This window comes from Agelaius phoeniceus, chromosome 2 (assembly GCF_051311805.1).
Source record: "Agelaius phoeniceus isolate bAgePho1 chromosome 2, bAgePho1.hap1, whole genome shotgun sequence".
In the NCBI taxonomy this organism is placed as follows: Eukaryota; Metazoa; Chordata; class Aves; order Passeriformes; family Icteridae; genus Agelaius; species Agelaius phoeniceus.
The window spans coordinates 83,972,338-83,997,156 of NC_135266.1; the positions used below are offsets into that span (position 1 = coordinate 83,972,338).

At 36.8% G+C, this 24,819-nt stretch overlaps 1 protein-coding gene across 29 annotated transcripts in view; it reads right to left on the bottom strand.

The window, feature by feature from the left end:
- Positions 1–24,819, bottom strand: part of DLG2 (discs large MAGUK scaffold protein 2) — a 983,885-nt gene that overhangs the window by 354,252 nt on the left and 604,814 nt on the right. For all 29 annotated transcript variants that reach the window (XM_077174030.1, XM_077174027.1, XM_077174034.1 and 26 more), the window contains one exon: positions 10,775–10,825. In XM_077174030.1, the coding sequence (XP_077030145.1) occupies positions 10,775–10,825 (51 nt within the window). The remainder of the gene's footprint in view (positions 1–10,774; positions 10,826–24,819) is intronic.

Here is a 24,819-nt window from a genome sequence, read left to right on the forward strand (position 1 = left end):
ACAGTGTAATCTCTGTTAATGCCAATCTTTGTATTACAATGCTACCAGGAGCTCTCTTCTCCTTTGCAGGTGAGGTACAGGAAATGTGGAGCAACATAAACTATGCAAAATTAAAAAGCACTCAAAAAATAAATTATTCATAGAATTCAGTCAGAATTCATATATCACTTTAAGTTGCATGAGGTGACTTTCAAGCCGTGCTTGCATCTCACCAGCTAGGTCAAATTCTTAGGGTAAAGCAATATCTTGCAATATAAAACATGCATAAGCAGCATGCAATTGCTTTTCATCTACTTATTGCTTCACATACCTGGAATTCCCTGATCCATTTGACATCTAGTTTCAGTTTTAAACACAGGGAAAAAATTGAGACAAAACAGTCTATATAATATAATTTCCAGGAATTTTCACATGCTACTAAGTGGGCCATTGCTCCTGCAAAACTACTTTGAAAAAAAGTATTTCAGATAAATTCTTAGCCCTCTTAAGACAAGGAAAAGCTTTTCTTCCCTTCAGAGAGCCAAAGATAATCTATAAGTGGTAGTTCTAATTGGAAGACAAATGAGCTTGTGACTGCTTCCAATACAAATGCATATGAAGAGAAAATAATTGTAATGCTGCATGCAAAAAGATTTTTATTGGGATAATGTGTTATGGTACACAGCAACGACAGTTCTGGAATTCAGTCTGGGTATTCCAGCAATTTTTTCCACTTATTTCTCTATATCTTTGCATTTCCTTTCCCTACCAAAGTGGCAACTGTTTCCTCAAGGTTGTGCAGCCCTAATTTATGCATTACAACTGATTCTAAATTATACAAAAATGAAAAGCAATTTTCTGCAATGAAAAACATTACTTTTCCTCAGAGACAAATCCGGTACATCAAAGATGCCTTTTTAAAGTCCTGCCTCAAAAATGACCATCTTTGTTGCAAGGTGATTATTATCATCTCCAGAATGAGTCATTTTCTACTGGTAAATTGAGGTTTATTTTCCCCATTTACCTAAATATACATATTTCAAATCTACACACTATTTGCCAATGACAGTTGCAAAACTAAGTGAAGACTGAGTCAAACCAATGCTTTGTAGCTTGTATTTTTTTTTCTGCACTGCTTTCTCAGTCTTTCTGCAAAAAAGATTCCTACATAGGCTTCCTACAATAGACTTTCCTACACTACATTTCCTACAATAGACTTTCTTGGAAAAGACAGCACTTCAGACACACATATAACTGATTTTTTTGGTGTACCCTCCACTAATGCTCCAGAAGCTTCTATTCAGAACTGGAATGTTTATTTGGAAGTTACACTGGCAGCTGTGCTTATTGGTGCCTAGTGCCGATCAATGTGGTGTGCCATAGCGTGGGACACTTCAGGTTTCCTTGGGTGGTACACTTGGATCGATTTCTCTTCGCAGGCTTTTTCACAGAACCAGAGTCATCAAGGTTGCAAAAGACCTCCAAGATCAGCAAGTCCAACCTTTGACTGAATACCACCATTCCCACTGAAGTATACTTTGAAATACCACACAAACATTTTCAGGGATGGTGATTCCACCATTTCCCTGGGCAGCCTGTTCCAAAATGCCAGTTTATGCCAGTTTGGAAAAGTCAAGCTGTGTGAAGCATAATGCCTATTTGTTTGCACTTCCTGAAAGTTGGGACACAATCCAAATGCTGAGAATGTCCTTAAATCTGGTTTAAGTTCCTGCAAAATTATTTATGGCCAAAATTAAGCTGGAGGGGAGAAATTTGCTCTTCTCCATCAGACTGGAGGAGTAGGATACAGCACCAAAGGCAGCCCTGTTTCATGGTACAAAGCTATTTTCCCCTTAGACCAATATTATCTACTGCACACTGAAGTATTCCTTTCAGAAACTGCAGTATTCTACAGATTTGACTTCACTGTCAAGCAGCTTCACAAACTGCCTCCATTAGATGCTCACTTTCCAAACACAACAGAAATGAGATAAAGCCTGGACTTCAGCTACAGATAACAGATTGAAAGACCACATCTTAAATAGGTTCATCTGAAGTAAAGGCAATTTTCATGTAAATTTGTAAATAATACAAAAAAAGCAGCAGAATTACTCCCTGAAAGTTATATGGGTTGTTGAGAGTGAGTGAGTTGGGAAATGAGAGAAAAGCAATAAATGGCTGATATTACCTGAAAAATAAAATGTCAAAATAGTAATAATAATGATAATAATGATAATAATGATAATAATAATAATTTAAAAGAATCAGCAGCAGAACTTTGCCTCGAGGCAGCTATGATTTGCATGTAGTAACTTCTCAAATAATAGGTAACTCAAGGTCTTGGTTATCTTGGCACAGTTAAAGGGATACAATTCAAGTAGAGATAAACATGAATACTTTTTCTTACACTCGCAAAAGTAGGTTTTGAACTCTTAAATAAATGATGATTAACTTTTCAACTTTTCTTCAGTCCTGATATGGAATATATGTATCTTTTGCCTACAGTTGATTTATTTTGTTTCTGTCACTTTGATAACACTTTCTAGTATTGTGTTAGTGTCTTCTTTTTAGGGTCTGTATTTTCTACTGACGTGCTCTCCCTGAACAAGTCCCCTGCGAGTTTTCAATGCAGAGAGTTTAGGAAACTTCAGGCTTGATTCAGTATATTGGAGAATGAAATTTACTCCTCTGGGAACGAAACAGCTCAGTGTGCCAAGTGACTCTTATTAAATTAAGAAAAAAAAAAGGCAAACAATCTCCAGTTTTCTTTGTCTGGTTGAGCATTCTTTAAGGCTTCAAGTTATTTTGAAAAAAAAAAAGTCATCATGAGCCTTTCTAATAAAATATTCAGTTATTTAAAGTTTCTCACTTAACAAAAGAAGTCTCCTAATCTTTCCTGGACCTGAGGACTCATTTAAAGAAACTGTGAAACCCTCAGAAGAAATAGTCAGAAATTACTATTATGAATCAATGAATACATAAACATTCAAAATTACATATACAAATGAATAAGCCTAATTAATCCATAGTAATACGTTTATTCTTTGCCTTGGATAACTTGAGTAATCAGGTTTAAATCCAAGCTGTGTATTTTTTCACTTTGAAATAAAAAGCCAACACACATGCATGGGTGCAGACATCCTTCACTGCAAAAATGCCCTTAGAGGAGTTTAAATGGAATTTCAGTGATACTTCCAAAGAAATACACCATTCTGATTTATCCAAGTTAGCGTCCATGAAGTGGTTTTCAGACATTTAGATTTAAAAGCAGAATTCTAAGAAAATAATAAGAAAATAACAATTTCTTTGATAGGCACCCAGAGGGAGTTAAATCTTTAGTGTTATTTCAGCTTCTTTTTCTAAGCATAGTAGAGCAGGGTTTTATTCCCTTATTCACTTACAGCCTTTCCCTCTCCTTTGTCTCCCTTTCCACAGCTTTGCAGATTTCCTGTTGTGCCTACTGGGATGTGGAGTGCTGCCACTACACAGCTGGGAAAGGAAGTATCCTCTGCACAGCTGTAGCAATGGTGAAATACAGGGCAAATCTTCCTTATAAACAACGGTTCAAGGGAAAGCCACTGGCTTTCTTAGCATTTTCCCTGGATATATCAAATTCTTCTGGCAGCATGTATTCTGAAGCAGTCCAGATATCACTATGTGGAGATAAGACCAGTCCTCCTAGTCCTGCCACTGTTTCCAGGATACTATCAGTGCTGCAGCAGCTCTACTTCGTCATGCTTCTTAGCCATATAATTGCTAGCAGAAATAATAATAAATAAAAATAGTTTGTTCCCACCTCTAAGAGGGGTATAATATCTGACAGCTGTTCCTTCACTTCTCTCAGTCTTTACTTTCAACAGTCTTCAGTAAGACAGTTATGTGGGATAATTGATTTCCAGTCCCAGACACTGAATGTAAGGATGCCAGCTAAGAACATCAGGCAGGAGCCTCTGCTTCTCAAAAGGTAGGGCCCACCCACTCCCCAGCTCTTCTGCTTTTCCATGCACACTCTGGACTGGCATGTTTTGTACCTCTACCATGCACTGCTGGAACAGTTCCCCACAAGACGTGTAGTACAGCTCTACAACTGGGAAAGTTCCAGCAGAATGACTCTCTGACAGAATAAGAACAAAGTTTTCCAGTGATTAGTTTATTTTGGGTACCAAATTAGGGCTGCACTGAGGTGAAAGAAAATAAAAAAGACCAGACTCTTTCAAAGGATCTTAATTTAGGTCACTGAACTAAAGCAACCAAATTCTGCAGTTTTTTTGGAAAATGTTGACCTGGTATTTCAGCATCCCATTAGCAGGACTTGACACCAGACCCCTTTAGTTTCTTTCATTGATCACTCCAGCACAGCCTCATGTCAAGGCAACATCTGGTTAAGACACAAGAGATGAAAGGAGAACACAGACCTTGCTTCAGCCATCGCATCCAGGGGCCAGCGCCTGCCCTTTCCAGTACTTACAAACCTCCCTGCAGCTGAACAACAGCCACTAACACAACCATCAGTCTCAACTCTAAACTGAGATGTGATTGGAATTAGAATGCACAACAGAATTTCCTGCACAGGCATTGCATGCACTACACATGTATTTTCAAGGATCTTTCTTAATTTCTTATTTCACAGAACTTTGTTTTATACATACACAGAGGAATACACTACAGAGACACTATATGGATACACAAGAGATCAGTATTTCAAATTGTTTGAGCAGCTGTGAAAAAGATGGGATATTCATTCTCTGTTTGCTGATAACTCAGTACCATAAATAAACACTTCTGCCTCTTCTAAGCCACTTCCAGGAAAAAAAAATTCTGTGGGTGAACTTTCTAGCAATAAACACCTATAGGTCACCATTCTACTATGAATCTGGCATAAACTAGTCAATAAGAAGGATTCTGTCTGTGGATTATAACTTATTTCTGTCTGAGGCTGCAAGAGTAACTACCACTTAGGAAGCAAGCAGGCAAAGCCTATCAAAGACGAAATGTACGAAGGGCACAGAAAAAGCTTTTAAGTGTAAAGAAATCATTTAAGTTCTGCAAAAATAAACACTCAGAGAGCAGCTCTGAGTTAGGTGGAGCTCATCAGGTACCTGAGGGACACTCACTTTAAAAGATTTACTTTCTCCTCTTGGAAGATGCCAGACTACTCCACTGGGGCTGTAAATGGTTGGATATTGATTTTTGCACTATGGACTCTCAACAGGCATCTACACCATACACTCTTAAACTTTTAAAATACCTTTTCCTAGTGGCCATTTCTTGACCACTCCCTTCCTCTCTGTTATTTCTGAAACAATTAAAGGAGGATTTTCCTAGCACTGTGGTGTCCTACAGCCTCAGTCCTGAGAGGTCAAAGCATATTGGTGCATGAACTGCTGTCTAAAACCTTAAAAAAAGGCAGAAAGAGGATTCAATACTGACTAATAGTAACTCTCTAATAACTCTTTTCCCAGACAGAGAAGCAAATGGTGAGAAGCTGGACATATCCTGAGTGTATCCTGGACTGCAATCAAAGCAGCATGGCCAACAGATCAAGGGAGGGGATTCAGTCCCTTCTGCTCTGGTGAGACCCCACCTGGAGTGCTGCATCCAGCTCTGGGACCCCAGCATAAGAAGGATGTGAATTTCTTGAATGCAGAGGAGACCATAAAGGTGATCAGGGGGCTGGAGCACCTCTCCAGTGAAAACACACTAAGGAAGTTGGAGTTCAGCCTGGATAAGAGAAGGCTTTTCTTAATGCAGCCTTTCAGTACCTAGAGGGGGCTTGTAAGGAAGATGTGGATGGACTTCTTTTAAACAGGGCCTGTAGATGTAGGACAAGGAGTTTAAACTAAACAAAAGTAGATTTAGCCTACATCTAAAGAAGCCATTTTCTACAATGAGAGTTATGAAATATTAGCAGAGGTTGCTCAGAACTGCGGATGCCTTATCCCTGGAAACATTCAAGAGACTCTTGGATGGGGCTCTGAGCAGCCTGAGCTAGGGGAAGCTGTCTCTGCTCATTGCAGGGTGCTTGGACTAGATGGCCTTTAAAGTTCCCTTCCAATCCAAACTGTTCTAGAATTCTGTGATCTTTACAAAAACAAGATATATATATATGGGTATAAAAAAATAAGACATCAAGTAAAATTAAAATACTTGTGTAATTCAATACTATCTGTTCCTCAGTGTTCCAGCTGTTCATATCTTTGAAAACTTCTACATGTTCATCTAGGAAATGAGTGATGAAAAAAGAATGATTAATAACACAGTAGTGATTATTTCTTAGGTTAACAAGTATCAAAGCAATTAAGAGCTGAGGCCTGCAATAAATTCTTTTCTGAAATGTACCAGGATTTCTTTTTCCGCTGCTTCCTCAGGATTTTTAAATTTTAGCCTTTAAACTATAATTTCACACAATAATCTGAGTTGTAAGGGACCCACAAGGATCATCGAGTCCAGTTCTTAGGTGAATGGCTCATACAGGGACTGGACACATAACCTTTGGTGTTGGTGTTTTTAGGACCACATTCTAATCAGCTGAGCTAATCTAAGGTCACCTATGTCTAGTTTTAGCCTTTCTAGTTAAGATGTGAATAAGTCCTTCAATTTGGTGAAATGTAGAAACCCAGGATTTCAGAGAATGATAATCTCCAAGTAGAAAAATTAAATCTTCTCGTAGTGGTGCTTGATATCATTGAACTCTTAAGTCAAAGGAAAGAAGAGACAGAGTAGATTTCTTAGTTACTCTACTGAACAGAGCCTGTGGCAGGTACAGAATTAAATTTATCAGAGTGAACACAACACAGTCCAAGATGATAAATCATCATTGGGAATTTACTCTTTTGGAATATGATTCTATGAATATATTTAACCAGATTTTCTAAGGAAATAATTATGCTATGTGAGCATTCATACCTGTCTCTCCCTCAGCTGGAGTGAGACAATAGGCAATGGCAATGAAATCTAAAAAAGTGAGGAGGAAACAAAACAACAGGTTCCTAAAAACTTTGTAAAACTATATGGTTAATTAAAAAACAGGGACATTCTGAGTGTAACCTGTATTGTTACGACAGGCCAGAAAATTCACAGGAGTACCAAAGAAAAAGAAATAGAGACCCTTCATTCATGTCTCAGCCTTGGCAAAATTCTCAGTCAGAGCTCAACCTTTTCAGATTGACTGACCAAGGTCAGTTAATCTCAGGATGCAAATGCACTGGGAACTAGATGCCTTTAATTCCAGTGTTGATAGAATTTGATTTTTCCAAACAGTCTATTTCACAAAAACTAATAGCATTCTTTTATTCAGATACAAAATGAAAATACATACTGAACGTGAAAAGAATCTATTGAAAGCAGCTCTATTAATCATAAATGTCCTCTTTTTGTCCAACATCTAAAAAGCAGGCAAGTTTAGATGAGCAAAAAGGTTCTGAGATCTGAACTCAGATGTTGAACTCAGCATGAATCCAATATCAATCAATTAGTGACCCCCTGTCTTTCTTAACTTTTTTTCCGGGTAAGTATTTATATTGCCTGATATTCCAACCTCTATTAAAATCCTCTCTTCAGCATCTGTCTCCAAGCATAGCACTTGTACCAAGGAGTCAATCAATTAAAACTTTCCTCCAGCTTAGGAAAGTTGGTTAGACTTTGTACCAGAGACTATTTGATCATCTCTTACACTGACCACTGATTTACAATGCAAATAAGTCTCTTGATAGTGCTGGGTATGGTTTTTTCAAGTCCTTCAGTAATGGAAGATTAACATCACTGCACTAATATTTTATATAGACTTTCCTTTCTAAAGTGTATTTAATATCCAAGCTAGAGCAAGGTAATATTTTATTTTTAAGAATTTTGTCTGAGTATGTATTTGGGCATTGTAGTTTTTGTTATGAATCACAAAGTATTAGTCTACACCCATATCTGTATTTTATGCTGCTAAGTTAGCAAAGAATCGCATATATTCTCTGAGGTCTTTAAAGGAATTGAAACTGTGGTTTTTGTTGGGGTTTTTTTGGCTTTTTTTTCCCCACATAAGAGAATTTGTTTGATTTCTCTGAACTCTGTAACTGTTATTCAAGTGTGTCCTTACGACAGCTGTAAATGAACAGTGAGCTCAGAGATTGGTGAAGGTACCTGATAAGTGGCTGGCACAACTGAAGAGTGAAAAGATAAGAGCACCCACTAAAGAGAGGACTGACAGGGGTGTACTTAGAATTTCTTTAACTCCTGGAAGCACCACTGATCACAGATTTAAGGTGGATCTGCCTCAAATTAATTGTCTATGTCAATTCTCACTGAAGCCTTTTAATCTCAAATCCCCAAGTATTTTTTTAACTGCAAACTAGGGCACAACATTTTAAATAGAAACAACTGAATAACAGTATTTCAAAGAAAGAATTTTTTTTTTTTTAAAAGCTTTCTTCAAAAGCCTCCTGTAACTTTGTAGTCAACTTCCTGGTATACCAGCATGGTCTTGGGCATGCTCAGCAAGTCCTGAACTGTCCTTCCCCCCAGACCATTTGCACAGTTTGCTCTTGGCATTTTTGGGACCCTCCTGATTTGCTCTCCAGCTCCACACTGGGCACTTTCTGCCAACATGCACACAGTAGTCTTATTTTACCCCAAGAGATGGGGACATCTCTTCACCCTGGGGCAAGGTTCATACCTTTACCAGTAACTCTCTTCAGGAATAGGTCCCACAAATCCATGTCACCTACGGATGAAGGTGATCTCCTAATAATTAAATTAACAGTGTATATAGAGACTGGGAAGTGCTCTGAAGTAATCAGTCCCTTAACACCTTCCCTTTCATTCTATTATTTAAAAAAAGGCAAGTAAGAATGCTTTGTCCCTAATACACCCTTTTTTTTTTCTTTTTCCACATCTTAAAAATCTTTAAATTATACTGACCCTTTAAAAATCTGGATAAATTTCATTAAGAAAATTTTTGATGGTTTGGATGATGCAGAATTCTGTGACTTGAATAACTGGACCAAAATGTAAAGTTTATTACCAGCCGTTTGATATGGGCAAACTACATTTTTCTCTCTCAACAGCAGAAATCTTAATAAATTTTGCAACTTTGCCATTAAATAGAGAGATGATTTCTAATTTCTAAAAGCAGTTTGGTGGAAGAAAATGGGTAATCAAGAAGACATGGAGAATGTCTTTTCTGAAAACGCTTTTAGTCTGACATAACTGACAGCTATTTAAAGGCAATCACTTGTGTTTTATATCTCACACAAAAAACAGCAGACACAGTACCCCGCCTTTGAGACAAAACACTGATACATGTGACAGAACATTTCAAGCAGTAGTAATCAGAAGCCACAGATCCAGCATCATCAAGAAAATAACTGAAACATTGTCCATTAAGATCTGTATCTCTTTTTGCTATTGTTGTTCAGCCTTTAGCTGATATTACCCTGCACTATGAATAAGCAATTATCCACATCTGACAGGTACAGGAGATGCAAATCCCATCCGTTCTGCAGCATGTACACTGATAACTTACACATCTGTTAAAAATAAAGTGCTTTTCAAAATATCACCCAGGAGGCATGTGTTCTGTTTTCTGTTTAGTGACCTTTGGAAACTCTAGTCCAATGAATAACTAGTGATGCGTGAGTAAGTTGGGAGGCAGTAGCGGAAAAGTGCCTATAACCTTATATGTTATCTGTTAAGAAGATGGCTATGATAAAAAGATACATTGCTCTTTCATAATTTGCCTGAGAGAGCAAATCAATGAGAACATAAACTTGTATCCCCTTAAGTTTAATGGTTATGGAATTCATTATCCTGGACAATTAAAAATATTATATGCAGAAAAAGCGCAGTGAATTGTATCATTTAAGGATCTAATTTAATGGTAATTTGCCACCTTACAGGCATTCATTCATATGGCATCAACCACTTCTTGATAAATCTGGCCTTCCATTCAATCATTTTATGTAGAAAGAAGATGAACTGTGCTTCAAGATGGAAAAACTTCACATTCCCAAGATGTTGGTAGAACACTAAAGGAATTCAGCAATGCCATTCTTCCATCTGTTAGAAACCTTTGTAAGCATTCTGACATATTACAAAGCTAAGACTGCTTCACACCCTACATGGCCCATATGGCCTCGATCTGTGTCAGACAAAGTCAGCACTGTAAGACAACAGCTACATAATCAAAAGGCAAGGAAAAAACACCAAATCCAGGGAGATATGGTACAGCACATATGGCTTTGCTTTTGGTGCTACATTACCAACAAAGCCTTCAGAAAAAAGCCCTTCACTGCAAGCCCTGATTACAGCTCAGGTAATTCAGCCTTTGAGTAAGCGTATCTTTTAAGCATAGATATGGTCTACAGCTTTTATGTAGCCACTTGAACATTAAAAACCCTTTTGAAATTCTTCTTTTATAGTATAACACTACATGTCCACTATCATGCACATATGCCAGGAAACCAAAGATTTTTAAAGAGAAAACATTCCACAATTCCAGCTGACAAGCTAAAAAGGGAGTTACTAAATCATAGAGGGTCTTCATAATAACCAAACACCCAACTGAGCACTGACAAGTTATGGGGAAGAAAAGCATTTTGAATGCAAGTAGCTAAACCATAAACTTCTTAATAGTGTGAAAAACTTACCTGTTGTATCACTCACATTTTTACAGTTTAGAATAAACAGTGGGCACCTTTATTCAAAATGTAAACAAATTTATTCTTAACTAAATTTAATTAATTAATTAATCACATTATTTTTATTACAGATTATATTTTTCCTATAAGAAAGAATAAATTGTACTTACCCTCTCCAAAGTAATTTCTTCAAATTCATATTCAATTTCTGTTCCATTGACCTAAAGAAAATAAAATCAGAAAATTCTTTAAATCACATGGAAGGTAACTTCATAGGCATACTGTATAGCTGTTTTAGTATCATTGGTTTACTGAAGCACATTTTTCAACATAGAGCTGAGGAGTTCTAAAGTGCTGAATACTTAACTCCCTTTTGTCTTGGGGGGGCATAGTCAAGCCTATAAACTGAAAATAGTAAAAGTTCAGTATGTAATGGCTATATAAATCACCAACATAATAAGACTGATATTTGTTAAAACATCTCTGTGGACTTTATGCCAATGTTTAAATAGTTTCCAAGGTAATAGTTTCAAGTCAAAATAGAAGACCTGCTTCTAATATTCTCACAACAGAAGAAAACTTACTTATGCATTGTCTTACCAGCTCCAATTTACACTGAAATACAAAACCAGACAGGAAATTCACACTACTTATGTAAAAATTACTCACTGATACACACACTGAAATACATCTTGTTTACTATATTAACCTAGGGCAAGAACATGACAGAGAACCTTTGCAAGAGACAGGTGAATGGCAGAAAGGCACAGAATGTTAATGTAATTCCTATGCTGAATCCCAGTGTCAAAAAAAATTAAGCTACAAAATGTAGAGCACCAAAATAGATTGTGCTGGACAAAAAAATCTATCAGCTGAAAAGATGACACTGATTTAAGCAGCATTCCAAAACCTTGTTCCAGTCTGACATGGATTATTTTTGTCGCTCTAGGCAACTTACTTAGCATACCTTTCTCCCTTTTCTCCTTTCTTAAATGGGTAGAGCATCTGAGAAAGCTACAAAGGTTCACTGTATTGCAGGTAAACTGCAGAGCAATGAAAATATATCTATCATTAAAATCTCAGAAGAATTTCAAAGCATCACTTCCATACAACTAGTCAGCAATTTTTGACTTGGCCAGAAAGTATTGATTAAAAAAAAAAAGAAAAATATTAATAAGAAAAATTTATTAATAATGCTATTTCAGTTTCTGTAATGATGGGATATGCCCTGGAAAATAGCTTTGCTTTAGTGTCTTACCTAATTTATACTTAATGAAAAAAAAGACCTAAACTGAAGCAAAGGATTGGGATTGACTTCATCTTGGAGGAGCAAATTTGTTATTTCTCAAAACATGAATATTTATCACTCCTCCCCACTCCCAGCTGCTAATTTTCTGTATTAGATTCCTAACTGCAATCATAAAACACTGTATATAAATCATTCTTTATCTCGTCAAGCACCTTTCAAATGTAATTAGGTACTTCCCCTGTGAATATTTTAACAAGGTACATCTATCTGCCAAACAAAAGCTTCCTCTAAAATCCACCAACTCTTTAATTTGTTTACAATTCAAGATGTGATAAACCATGAAATCAGTAATAGAAATACAATCTCCAGAATCTGTGTTGAAATGGAAAGAGAGAGAAAAGTCCAAACAAACAACTCATGCTTAACAATTGCAGGAAAACACAGCATCAATGAATATAATATTTAATAGGTGCATAATATTTTGGTTTTTTAGTTTATTAGGACTGGGTAATCACATCACATTACACTTACACCAGAGATGAACAAAAAAATTTTACTACAGGATGCCTTCCTGACCAATGTTATCACTTTAATGTTTTCTGCATAGACTCTTTTACTAATACAGGTAACTTACTACATATGAAGATCTTTATAGCTATTCCATTTTTTGTCCTTTCTTGTCTAATGATAATGAAATCAAAGCTATCTATATGTCTCTGTTTTCATGAACTTCTCTTTCATCTCAGGTTGGTGGATAGCTCTGATCTATGCCTTCAATTCCTCAGTCTTGCTCTATAAAGCTGGCTTTGCTTCACTGCTTATAATTGCTTTTCCTTTGCATTAAAAACTCGTTAGTGCAGCAAAATGGGAAAAAGAGGGATATGAGAAGTGAGCAACCTCTGTAGAAAGATGAAAGGAAAAAACACAAGCTGAATACTCAATTTGTATTTGCACACAAACGGTATCTTGCTCATGACCATCTGAGGGGTTTCTATTATCATCCACAGTGGCGATTCTGAAAATGCCTTCAATTCAAATCAAAATTAATTGCAGCAGAGATCCATTATCAGGCTCTGTAGCAGCAGGGGTGATATGAATTAAAAAGCTGATCCAGCTTTTTGTTATTTAAACATACATGTCTGCATATACCATTCACTTCCCTGTTTGTTTTGCTGGTTGCTCAGCAAACCAATGCAATTATTTCTTAAAGAATCCACTAAGATACTGTACCCACCTGTGGCAGGTGGAATGTTGCTTTATGCAGTCCCACTCATTGCTAGCACCATTAAACTCCACATTTAGACTCTCTGGCTGCACCTACACTGCTAAATTATAGTCAGTTTCCAGCCAAGTCTCAGTGCTCAGGGCTGTTTCTGTCTGGAGCCTGCTGGAAGCAAATGGCCAAGGAGTGAGCCAACACTTAAGCAGAAAGAGAATCATGGCTCCAGCACTGGAACTGGCTTGTTGGTGCTCTCATTTAGCAGCATATGGACATACCCTCTGTTTTTGTACATTTTAACTTGACAGTCTGCCTGTCAAAGCACCAACAAGCTGTCTGAACCTGCAACTTCCATTCATTACAAGTAGTGGCAACCTACTCTTGTGTCCCTCTTTGCATGACTTTTCTAATCCTGATTTTATATCAGATTGCAGCAAAAAGAAAAAGCAACATTTACTACAGCCTCCATGATTTTAGATAACTACAAAAAATTACAAACATTTTCATTCCGTTTTCTCTTCTCCACAATCAAAGAAACCATCAGCATTTTCCAGTTGCTTGGGAAAAATTCTTTCTCAGCTTCCCGCAGTGCAAGCTTGTTATGACAGATATCTTTAATCTCAAGTAAAATTTACATTTATAATGCTGAAATGTGAAATAGTCATCTAACTCTATACTCAAGTAAGTAAAAACAGGCACATGAAGGTCTTAATTAATTTCATCCTCTGCTAAAAACCTCAGGTAGGTGAGGTGAATTGTGCCTGGACATTTCCTGTCACTATGTACAAAGAGAGTCTAAAAATGATGTGTGAAGTGAGGTGAGCACTTGCCTTAAATCTGTTTTCTCTGCATTTCTCCTGGCTATAGACTGGTAACAAATTTCTGCTTAAGGGATGCCGTAAATCTTTTATAATTATGCACCACTTAAAGGCCGGATCTCCGGTTTAGCAGCTTTTCCAATTGCTTTTTCAGGCTTGTCTGCACCTGTACCTGGCAGCACACGCCTGGCATGATATCCAGCAACTACTCCCACAAGCCCAACCTCAAAGGATATCCACAAGGAACAACTCAATCTTTCCCCTTCTGCAAAAGCCAAGAAACAGTGCTCTTGGCTTCTGTCTCTGATTTGGGACACTGATGTGCACTCTTCCGAGAAAGATGCTCAACAGCACCTGTGACAGCAAGGGGCCACAGACTGCAGCAGAAGTGGGTAAGGGGTACACAAGATGAAGTCCATGGGAGGACACAGCCAAGTGCATCCCTTCTCCAAGGTACAGGAGCTGGAATCAACACGTCTCATCCAGGAACTTGCATTTCCAGCAAAAGAAAAAAGATACTATTGACCAGGACAAAATGTAAAAGTGCTACATGGGAGCAGATGCCCATGAAATCTTTAGATAATTTTGAGGACCTCTGCTGCACAGCCAACACACACTTGTAATGCAAGAAGGTTCTCAGCCTCCTGACCTTACATATGTTCATGATCCAGAGTGAGATGAATGCACAGCCCTTCTTGAATAAGTTACCAAAAGTTAATTAAGCTCAGGTCCTTAAAAGAACCTCCCACAAAGGCAAGGTAACAGTTACCTTTCATTTACAGCAGCAGTCTAGAGGACTCTCCAAAACATTTGACAAGGAAATGTCTTTAAGAAAGAGAGAGACATAATGTAGGGTAACCATCTAGACTCCACCATTCAAGAGAGATTTCCTGGAAAACTCTCACTGCTATTAGAGTTCAATTACCTCTCTAAGAAAAAAGAACTACTCATCTTCAGTGACACTTAATTTCAGGAGAGTGAGAAATAAGAAATGGGTAGAGAGGTTTTTATTCACAATTTTGTGAAAAATCTGAAGCCCAGCATACAGAATTACAAAGTAAGGACCTGACAAACTCAGATTTGTTTGTTCCTTTATGTGAAGACTCCTAACTTTTCAGGAAGTTTCTCTACTGCAGTTTAAGGGTGACATAAGCAGCTGAAGTAGTCCCTTACTGAAAAATCAGCTCTACAGATTATGCAAAATCCCTAAAATCCTCAAGATAAGCATTCTGTTGGGTTTTTCATTTTCTGACACATATTCTGCCACTTCATTAATACTTTTAAAGTTTTTTTTCTCATAATAACAACTGTAATTTGATATTTTTATTTTACTTCTGCAATTAGTTGATTTGATGGACTTGTTTACACTTGAAAGGTAAACATTGCAGAATTCTTTCTCGCTATACCTCTACCCTACTACAACTGCATCCACTCAAGAAGGCTTATATTTCATTACATGAATTTTAGTGGTAAGAACTGTATTACAATAGCAGCAACAATCTAATAAAAACATACAGTTTATTCAACAGCAAGATTTCAAAACCCCTGGATCTATCCTTTCTAATAAAAACTGCCATCAGAGCCATTTGTTATGCTAAGTCTTATTTTCAAGAAGAGATTGTTTTGCCTAAAAATTACATCTGTAGACTTTTATTTCAAGCAAAGCTCATTTTAATAATATTTAATTGGGCATTGTTTTTCAGAAAACTGCAAGAAAGAAGACTGCTGCTTCTACTTCTGCTATCATATGCATGGGAAGATAACTACCCTGACACTGATTTTCATTCAACATGCAAAATTTGTTCCTTTGGTTTCACCAGTTGTCTCATCACCCAAACCTCAGCAGAATACAAAATTGCCAAATTCTTGTCGTACAAGTAACCTCAGGATATATTTTTCCTTCCGAAATTTCCAGTTGGCTGTATAATAAAGATGGTCACAGATTCAGAAAATCATAGAATGGTTTGGTTTGGAAGGAACCTTAAAGATATGTATTTTCAAACCCCCTGCCAGGGGAAGGGACATCTTCCACTAGACCATGTTATTTTACATTTCAGAAACAGCAAGCCCATTTGGGTATCTAAAAAGTAGTAAATAGCCTTGCACAATTTCTGTTTTGCCACCAAAGCTAAAGAGTGATCTTTATTTAGCCCTTTGACAACTCCAGATTTGGGTTATTTCTTTATTAATTGTCAAAGGAAAGCTGCTGATGTTCTTTTGATATTGCTTTCCAAAACCATTTGAAGTTTCCTTTCTTACTGCATATAAACCTACAGAAAACACTCTCCAGATTTCTTTCATTCAAATGTGATGACTGCATTTTCAAGCTATCCAAAGGCTGCCAGAAAGTTTTTCATGCTACTCTTTATCTAAGTGAGCGAGAGCATTTTATGGACTATTTATGCAAGATATCCCACATCCATTTTAAAATATAGTGCATAACTAAGCCCATTTCCTTATTTTTACCTTCCTTTAGGAAACAAGGAAAATACGTTAAATTTTTGAATCAAAATTTACCATAACCTAAAAATGTCTTGCTGTAATATGACTGTTCTGGTACAAAGAATGAAGAGTGAAAAAACATAAGGTTTTCAAAGAAATTTATACTTTATCAGGAATAGATCTTTGTGGATCCTTCCACAGATGCCTAGGGAGCACTCAACCACCAGTCACTGTACATCCTTTAGGGAAGATATTCCCTCAACACATAATTAGCACAGCTCCAAGAAGCCAAATCCAGCTCTTGGTCAACACCTGCAAAGATCTGCAGTCATGATTAACTTGTACCCTGCTCAAAGGGTACTATATTTACTCATTCTTTCCTTTTTAGATGTCTCTTACATCCTTCAGGACCTAATTTTTATTCAGCCTCTTCTCCAGTAATTGTCACAATACTCACCCTTTCCTCTTTCTGCCTTCCTCACTGTTATCCTGACTTTTCTTGTTTTCATTCCCTTGGAGAAAATACCCATCTAGCAAGTAACCATTGTCACTGTTTGGTTGATTTCCAAATTGCAATTTTATTTTACTCTACCCCACTTCTCATATCTTGTTCAGAGCAGCCATTTTTTCTTGTTGACTTTGAATCACCATCCCCCAGATATAATCACAACTTCTCATGTCTCCAAGTTGCCTCCACTGCTTTCTGATTTTCATTCCTTTCAGTTTTTCTTTCTTCTTATTACCTCCCCAGTTTGTTCTGTTTTTCTCTCACACACAGATGCACACACACATACATATAAATTTAAACTTACTTTATCTAATCCTACTTCAGCCAAAGAATTATTCATGATTAGTTTTCTATCTTTTCATCTTTTCCAACTAAGCTTGAAACATAATTTTCTCCCACAACTCCTCTTAAGCCATTCATACACTCCATGCTCCTTGATTCTTTCCACTAATGCTCCACCTGCTTTACCATAGTTTCAAGACCTTGTCAAAAATAAGGAATTCTTTTCTGGCTTCCCCTACTCACTGCTCTCACTCCTCATAATCCTTTTTGCTATTCAGCAACAATTTAGATTTACTTATTTTTAGCTGCTTTGTCACCAGAGAGCTGGCACATTCTACAGTATGAAAAAAAAAATACTTGACTTCTCCAAGGTATTCTTATTATTTTGTAAGGTTTACAATGAGCCATCAATTTTTACTTCATGTCTTTGTTTTGTCCATGATGGAACCATTATTTTAAGTGGAAGCACTTGATATAGCTAATGCAGACTCAACACAAACTTTGTAGATTTACAAGCCTAATGCATGAGCAGATAAAAGAAGAGATCACGATTTCAAGTGGGGTTCACAGTAAATGGAACTGAAATTACATCTGTGTGTGAATTCTGTTTAGGATAGCACTTCCACCTTGTACAAAATTATCACAGCAAAAGAAGAGTGCACAGCTCAGTTTTGGCACTTGCAACCTTCTCTCTTATGCTAAAAGAAATTAATATACCATCATATTACCTCTCTAAGTGTAGACATCCAAGTTAAGAAGTGATCTAAGTTTTGAGTTTTTAGACAGGTACTGGAGAGAAGAATCAAGGGGGGTGATTTATGCCATGTATCTTAGTCTTTAGATGGAATTGTTTAAGAACCTGCTTGTCCTCTGACTATACAGGGAAACTCTGGACTTCCAGGATTCATATCCTAAAAAAAATTATTTCTTAAAAAAAATGGCAGGGTGTTTGGAACTAGGTGATCATTAAGGTCCCTTCCAAACAGTTCTGATTCTACGAAAATTCTTCATCTTTTTTGTATCTTAAAATTAGAACATATATCAGTCCAGAAACTTGAAACAGTACATTCTAGCAAACTGGATGCAGCAATTTCTTCTTCTTCATAAAATCACATTCTTTCTTGTACCATTCAGGTAATTTACTATACAGCTTCAGAAGTTCACAATCACGTATTTTGCCTCTTATTTTCTTCTGTGCTTCTGCCATTGCTGACACAGTAATATCTGAGTTATCATAAACACTCAGTTTGTTGGGTTCTTCTATCTCTGCTCTATTTCAGACTTGGAAGAAAATCCATCAAACGTTTCAAAAAATTTGAACAGTTCAGACATTTCTAGAAATTATTTTTCTGGTGTAATCTATCATTCCATGAACAATATACATAAGAATGGAAAATAACTGTTGCTTGATTCACCTTATTTCATCAACGAAGATTATAAAGTACTTGTAAATTGGGACTTAAAAAGTAATTTTAAAAATGTTTAATACTTCCAATTGCATAATTTGATTTTAAAGGTTGGTAACTGTAAGAGTGTTTAAAAGGCAGAAATTATTACTTATGGGTTAAGTTTGATTCATTTAAACATGAGTAATATATTTTTCTCAGTTTTAGGGAAGAAAATCAGTAGCATACTAACTGGCAAAATTTTAGGCAAGGAAAGAACAGCACTAATTAACTTCATTCTTTGGTATCCATGAATCCATGACATCTTTATACAGCCATTATATAAGGAGATATATGTAATAGGCATAATAGGTATACCATATTTCCTCAATAAATTAATACACAACCAACATAATCTAATCTCTTACAATTTGCTCAACAGGAACATACTCTGACTCATATAGTTGTGCCTAAAATTATCTGCCAGTACCTTTGCTTAGCTTTGAGAGTTAATACTCCTTTCACTGCTCTCTCGCATATCAAAAAAAAAATCACAATCAGTGAATTATTTTGGGTTCTTTTGTTCTTATGTGTTAACTCTAGCACAAGCACTGAAGGCTAAACTCTACTGTCAGCAGCCCTGGTGCAATCCCACTGGTGGTACTGGGCTTGTACTGAAGCTTGTACTGAAGCTTGTGTAACTGAAGTTGCAGGCACCAATCATGGGATGTAGTTACACCTGCAGGAGGAAGCAGCCCTGAAAGAGTGAAGGAAATGCCTGCACTAATAGTAAAAATGAGTAATAAGGAATATGCACACACATAAACTACATGCACATTTACAAACCAATATGTATTCAACAGGACAAGCTTTTTATGCATGACTCAGTTGCTTTACAAGTATTTTTACAGCAGCAGAAGGATTTGCTATTTCTCTTAAAATCTTTAGTGTCTGTAAGGGAAGGGAGCCACAGTCCTCTGCACTCTACTACTAAAAGCACAGCAGAACAGCTCCCTCATACCCAATTAATTTTGCTGTAGAAAAAAAAAAAGAAAGAAAAAAGAAAAAAAGAAGACATTTTGAACGGCTGAGACAAAATCAGTGGTTTTCTGGTCCTCCTCCCAAGCTCAAGGAAAGAAAATTGATGTAACTGCTGTTTACAGGGATTAACCATGTAAACACTGAGAAGAAGGCAACACAGCCTAACTGATCATCACCAGTCACAATCTAAGCCTAGCCAATATTCAGCAAACTATCCCAAATACTTCTCAACCTTTCTTGGTAGGAAAAATTGGTTTGCATCAGTTCAAGGGAATTCGAGTTTTTCACAAAAATGCTTTCAACTTAAATCTAAGGAGAGAGGAAAAAATCACTTTCATCCACCTTCAATCAATCTAATTTCTGACACAATAATGAAATATTAAACTTGAAAGTCACTCGGAAAGTAATTTCTATGCACTGCCGCAGTATTCTAAAATAAGACGTTATTTTCAAGATTACCTATTAATGTGTAACAGCAGAGATGAGAGAAGCTTTACTAAAGAATTGAGGAAAGCCAAAAGAAAGCTTGAGAAAATTGCTGACACATAATCCTCTTTAAAACAACACAAAAAGGTCGCAGTGCTCTCTTGCCATAAGTCAGCAGTGATGAAAAGACCTATGGTACAAGAAATGTGGTACTCTAAGAATATTTTTACTACACTAAAATGCACAACTGCAACACAGTACTCTGAAAATGTTTAATGTCACGCAGTACTACTTTAAAATGTCAAGTATTTCATCATCTCTTTCCAGAAGTAGAGCACATTTTACCAGTTATATGAAGTATCTTTATTACATTCTCCATAGGTTTCCTGACATAATGAAACCTGTAATTTCCACATCAGAGCTGAAGTATTTGGCAGCAGAGATGAGGAAAGTATTCCAGTTCTTATTTCAACAATAAGCAATGAAGTTTGTGGCCAATCACAGCTAAATTTGTGTACAAATCTTCTCCCGGACATCAAATGCTCCAATATGCATAAGGCAACTAACCAGACATTTCGTTTGCCATTACTACACTGTACATGCTCCAGTATGTCTGCTCCACAGAAAAGTTATTTTTCAGGATTAAATTTATTTCTGCTTCATCCTGGGCTCATCACAGGAGCCATCAGCCCATCAAAGGTGCAGACACACACCCCCACAAGCAGAGAGGCACCAGGGCAGGTGGAGGTACCCTGGCAGAGACCCTTCCTCTCCCAGGGAGCCTCAGTCCCTGGCTCAGGGTGACACCCAGCACTGTGGGTCAGCTGGGGGACACCTTGCAGCCTGAGGAGCACATCACTGTCTGTGGGGCTGGGACACTGGCAGGATGCAGGGAACAAGCATCTTGGCATTGCAACAAGACTTAGGAGATGTTCAGGTGAGCAATAAAAGGTGTGGAAAAGGGAAGAATAGATGTGGTTTAGAAGTAGAGAGGAAGAAGTACAAGAAAACAGAGAGGTAAGTGGATAAAGGGGGCCAGTCACATGTAGACAAGGCTGGTCAGTTCATTTCCCTGTCTGAGCCCTGCACCTGCTGAACATCTTCTGTAATATCTTCTATTAAAGTCCATTTTTACCTATTTTATTGGGTAAGAGGTTCTGTGTCTGTGGTACCAGCAGCTGGAGTGCATGAAAGTGCCCACAAGCAGTGGGTGATTGCCAGCAAGCAACTCAATGCGATGCTAAACCGAGAAAAAAAATCTTTGCGGACTCATACTCGTTGCTATGTATCTCCTGCTTCACCCAAGCAGAAAGATGAATGTGACAGAAAAAGCTATTCTTACAATCTTCTTGAATCATTCTTCACCAAGAAACAGCAGGGAAATAAAAATGGCTAGAAAATATCGGGAAATAAGAAACTGGTCTCAAAGTGTAACCAATGGTGGACAGTATTAAAGCTTTAACTTTAGTAAAGCAGGGGAATTTCTACAAAATAAAACCAAACTTGATTTTAGCTACAGCCAAAAATCGAAAAGATGTGGAATTAAAGAACTGAGGAGAAAGTAAAGTATAATTTATTTTCTTTCAGTAGATCTGCATATAGAGACAAAGTTCACTGAGACATGATTGAAACAGGGATGCCCAATTCTGATCAACCTGCCTTATTGATAAGATCAGTCTCCCTAAGACATGAGGATGGCTCCTGGAGATTGGTCCTTATTTTGAAAGAAAGATTAATATCTTTCAACAATTCCAAGATATACAGAAAAAAGTTTCACTAACTAGAATATATTTGTGTCCTTCTGCATGAAATTCAAATTCTTGGGGAATGAAAGAACACTTCTCTGACTTAGTTTACAAACAAACTAAACTAGTACACAAAGCTTCTAAAAAGAAATTAAACAGTATTGAAAGCACCAGCTGCATATTATACTTCTCCTCTAGGGAAAGACCAAGAGGTCATATGGACAGTTGAGGACTTTGAGTATTTTTAGAATAAGAAAGAACACTACCAAGATACCACATATCTGCTTCTACTGAAGAGGAAGACTATGGTGAAATCTAAGTGATTAATCAACCTTGCACTATGCACATTATTTGGAAATTAGTATAGCTCAGTAGTATCAAGATAAACTGACACTGTGCCATGCACACATTTCCATCACCTTTGCAAAGCCTAAGTCCTGAATTTGGACATCAGACAAGATTACTTTTGTTATGACCACATTAATGATCACTTAAGCTGAGCAAAGAACAACATTCAGTAAAATGTTAGCCAACATTCAATTGGCAATATTGCCAATATTCCGTAAAATGTTTCAGCCTAGCAAACATAAAACATAACATACTCAGCACAAATAATTTATGACTAAGAAGAATCCAGAATTTTAAACTCCTGTCATCTCTATGCAGAAAAATTTAGAGGCACAAATTACTTGACAACTGATTGAATATGTTAATGTAAGATACAAAAGAAATGCACTTCAGTTGTTATTTCTCTTTATTAATAACCTCAACAAGTGGAAATTTATCTCATGTAGGAATCTTTATTTTCTATTACCTTCAAACTAAGCCAATTTTCTGCACAAAATTATGAAGGCTGTAATATCTAAGATCAGGAAAACAGATATTATCTGTGGCATATTTGGGTTTCCTCCTCTATCCTAGGTCATCTAAACACTGATTAAAAATGTAATTTATTATCGAGTCTGAGTCACCAGATCACTGCATTAAAAGTAGCGTCAGGTTTTATTGTGTAAAATGTGGATTAGCAATAACTCACATTCCCAAAATGTCTAAACTCACAATTTGCAACAGTAGGGACTTCACAATATTTGCTGAAACTGTGTTGAAGTTGTGTTAGTTTTACAGCATGGATCAGCCAATACCTGGCTAACAACAGGGGAAAATAGGAGCATTTAAATGGCTAACTTTGCAATTTTGTTAAGAGAATGGTGTTCCTTTGAGATCTTCTTTATATTGTTGTAGGGAATGAGTAAGAACACTCTCCAGCTATTCTAAAATTTGAAGAAAGTAACCATAAATAACAGGAAAAATGCTGCTATGAAAAACACAGTGAATAATATTAAGAACAATATCTAAAAGATCACAAATTAAGTGTATATTTTCTATCCATTGTTATTACTGATGTTGCATTATGTGCTGCCAGGATAAGAACCTTGCCTCGGCTGAACTTTAACAGGTAGTTTGCAAAGCAAAATATTCAACAATTCTACACATCAAAAAGTAAATATTGGTAAAATTACAAAGAAGAGTTCTTGTAAAACAAATTTCAGACATACTTTATCTTAAATAAGTGAAAAACCCATTATAATCAAACCATCGTGTGTCCAATAAGACATGAAAGCAAGATTTTTCTGTTCCACTTTTCATCTAAACAAGCTTTCTCTTCAATACCAAGCAGTCACTTTCTCTTTACTTCTTAGATTATCCAAGGTCAAAGGAACACATCTGTCTCTGACAGCAATTAATCTGAAATCCTCCAAAATGAACTCTTATGAAAAAGGAAAGCTTTCTTCCTTTAGTATAATTAAAACCATTAAGATGATGACATCTGTGCTAGCTCTTCTTTCATTTTTTTCCACAATGGCTTTCAGTTAAGTTCTGCACCTTTCTAATACAGTAAATACTGACCAATACAAGTCCCATTGTCTTGAATCCAAAAAAAAAATAATTCTATAAGTAAGTAGTTATTCACTTGCATTCTTTATGCTGTTTCCCAAATCACTTCAGAAATTTAACTTCACGACAAAGTGAAGTTTGGAATGTTTGACTATGGAGGTTTTGACTATGGAAAAAAAGCCGTGTGTACTTGAAGAGCTTTATCAGCTTCTTAGAATCACAGAATGGTTTGGGTTGGAAGCAACTTTAAAGATCATCCAGTTCCGATCTCCCTGCCATGGGTCTAAATTTTATACGTACATACATACATATATATATATATATATATATATATATATATATGTATATGTATATGTATATGTATATATTTTAATAAAGTATTTTATGGAAAAGACAATGGGCTTGATGGTTTAAGACCATGAATTGTACCATAAAAACATTTTTGGTTATGTTACCCACTGGATCCTTGCAAACCTACCAACTCAACTGACTTTAGCCTACTGCTACAATATCCAGTAAGGTTAGCTCTCATAGCATAATATATAAAGACTTATACAAAAGGAAGTACTAATTCAAGGCTAGGCAGAGAATGACAAAACCAAATTCAAATGACTTGTGATTTAGGTCAGGTTGGTCCATGTAATATAAGGCTGCCTCAGATCTCCAAGTGCTTCAAAAAACTTTAACATGCATTCTGCACCACGTGCCAACATCACAGGCAAATTAAAAATTAAGTATAGATGGCTGTAGAGGAGGGGTATGTGAACATCCATACTCCCCCATATGTTTATGGTAAATATGACTTTTCTCAGAGTGATGAAAATACCAGACAGGGCAATGCCTGGCTGGCTGCCCCCAGCAGAGGCAACAAGGATAAGAGTGGCCCAGCAAGAACAGACTTTGCAAAAGCAAAGCACTGTACCTCTTTCAAGGGATTTATTATATTGTCACCCAAAGGACCCAATAGTGGATATCCAAAAACCTGCTGGCACGAGCAGTTTTTTGTCAAAAAGTCTGCTTTACAAATTTGAGAGTGTTAGAACTAAGACTGATAAATGCACACCCATGACCTGGACTGCAATGCTTAAGTACTTGCACTCCAAATCCAAAAAGCATGAAGCATTACACACTCCCTATGCTGAGTCCACCTGAAGCCAAGGGACACAAATGAGTGCAGGATGTGATCTCTGCAGTTCAATAAGCT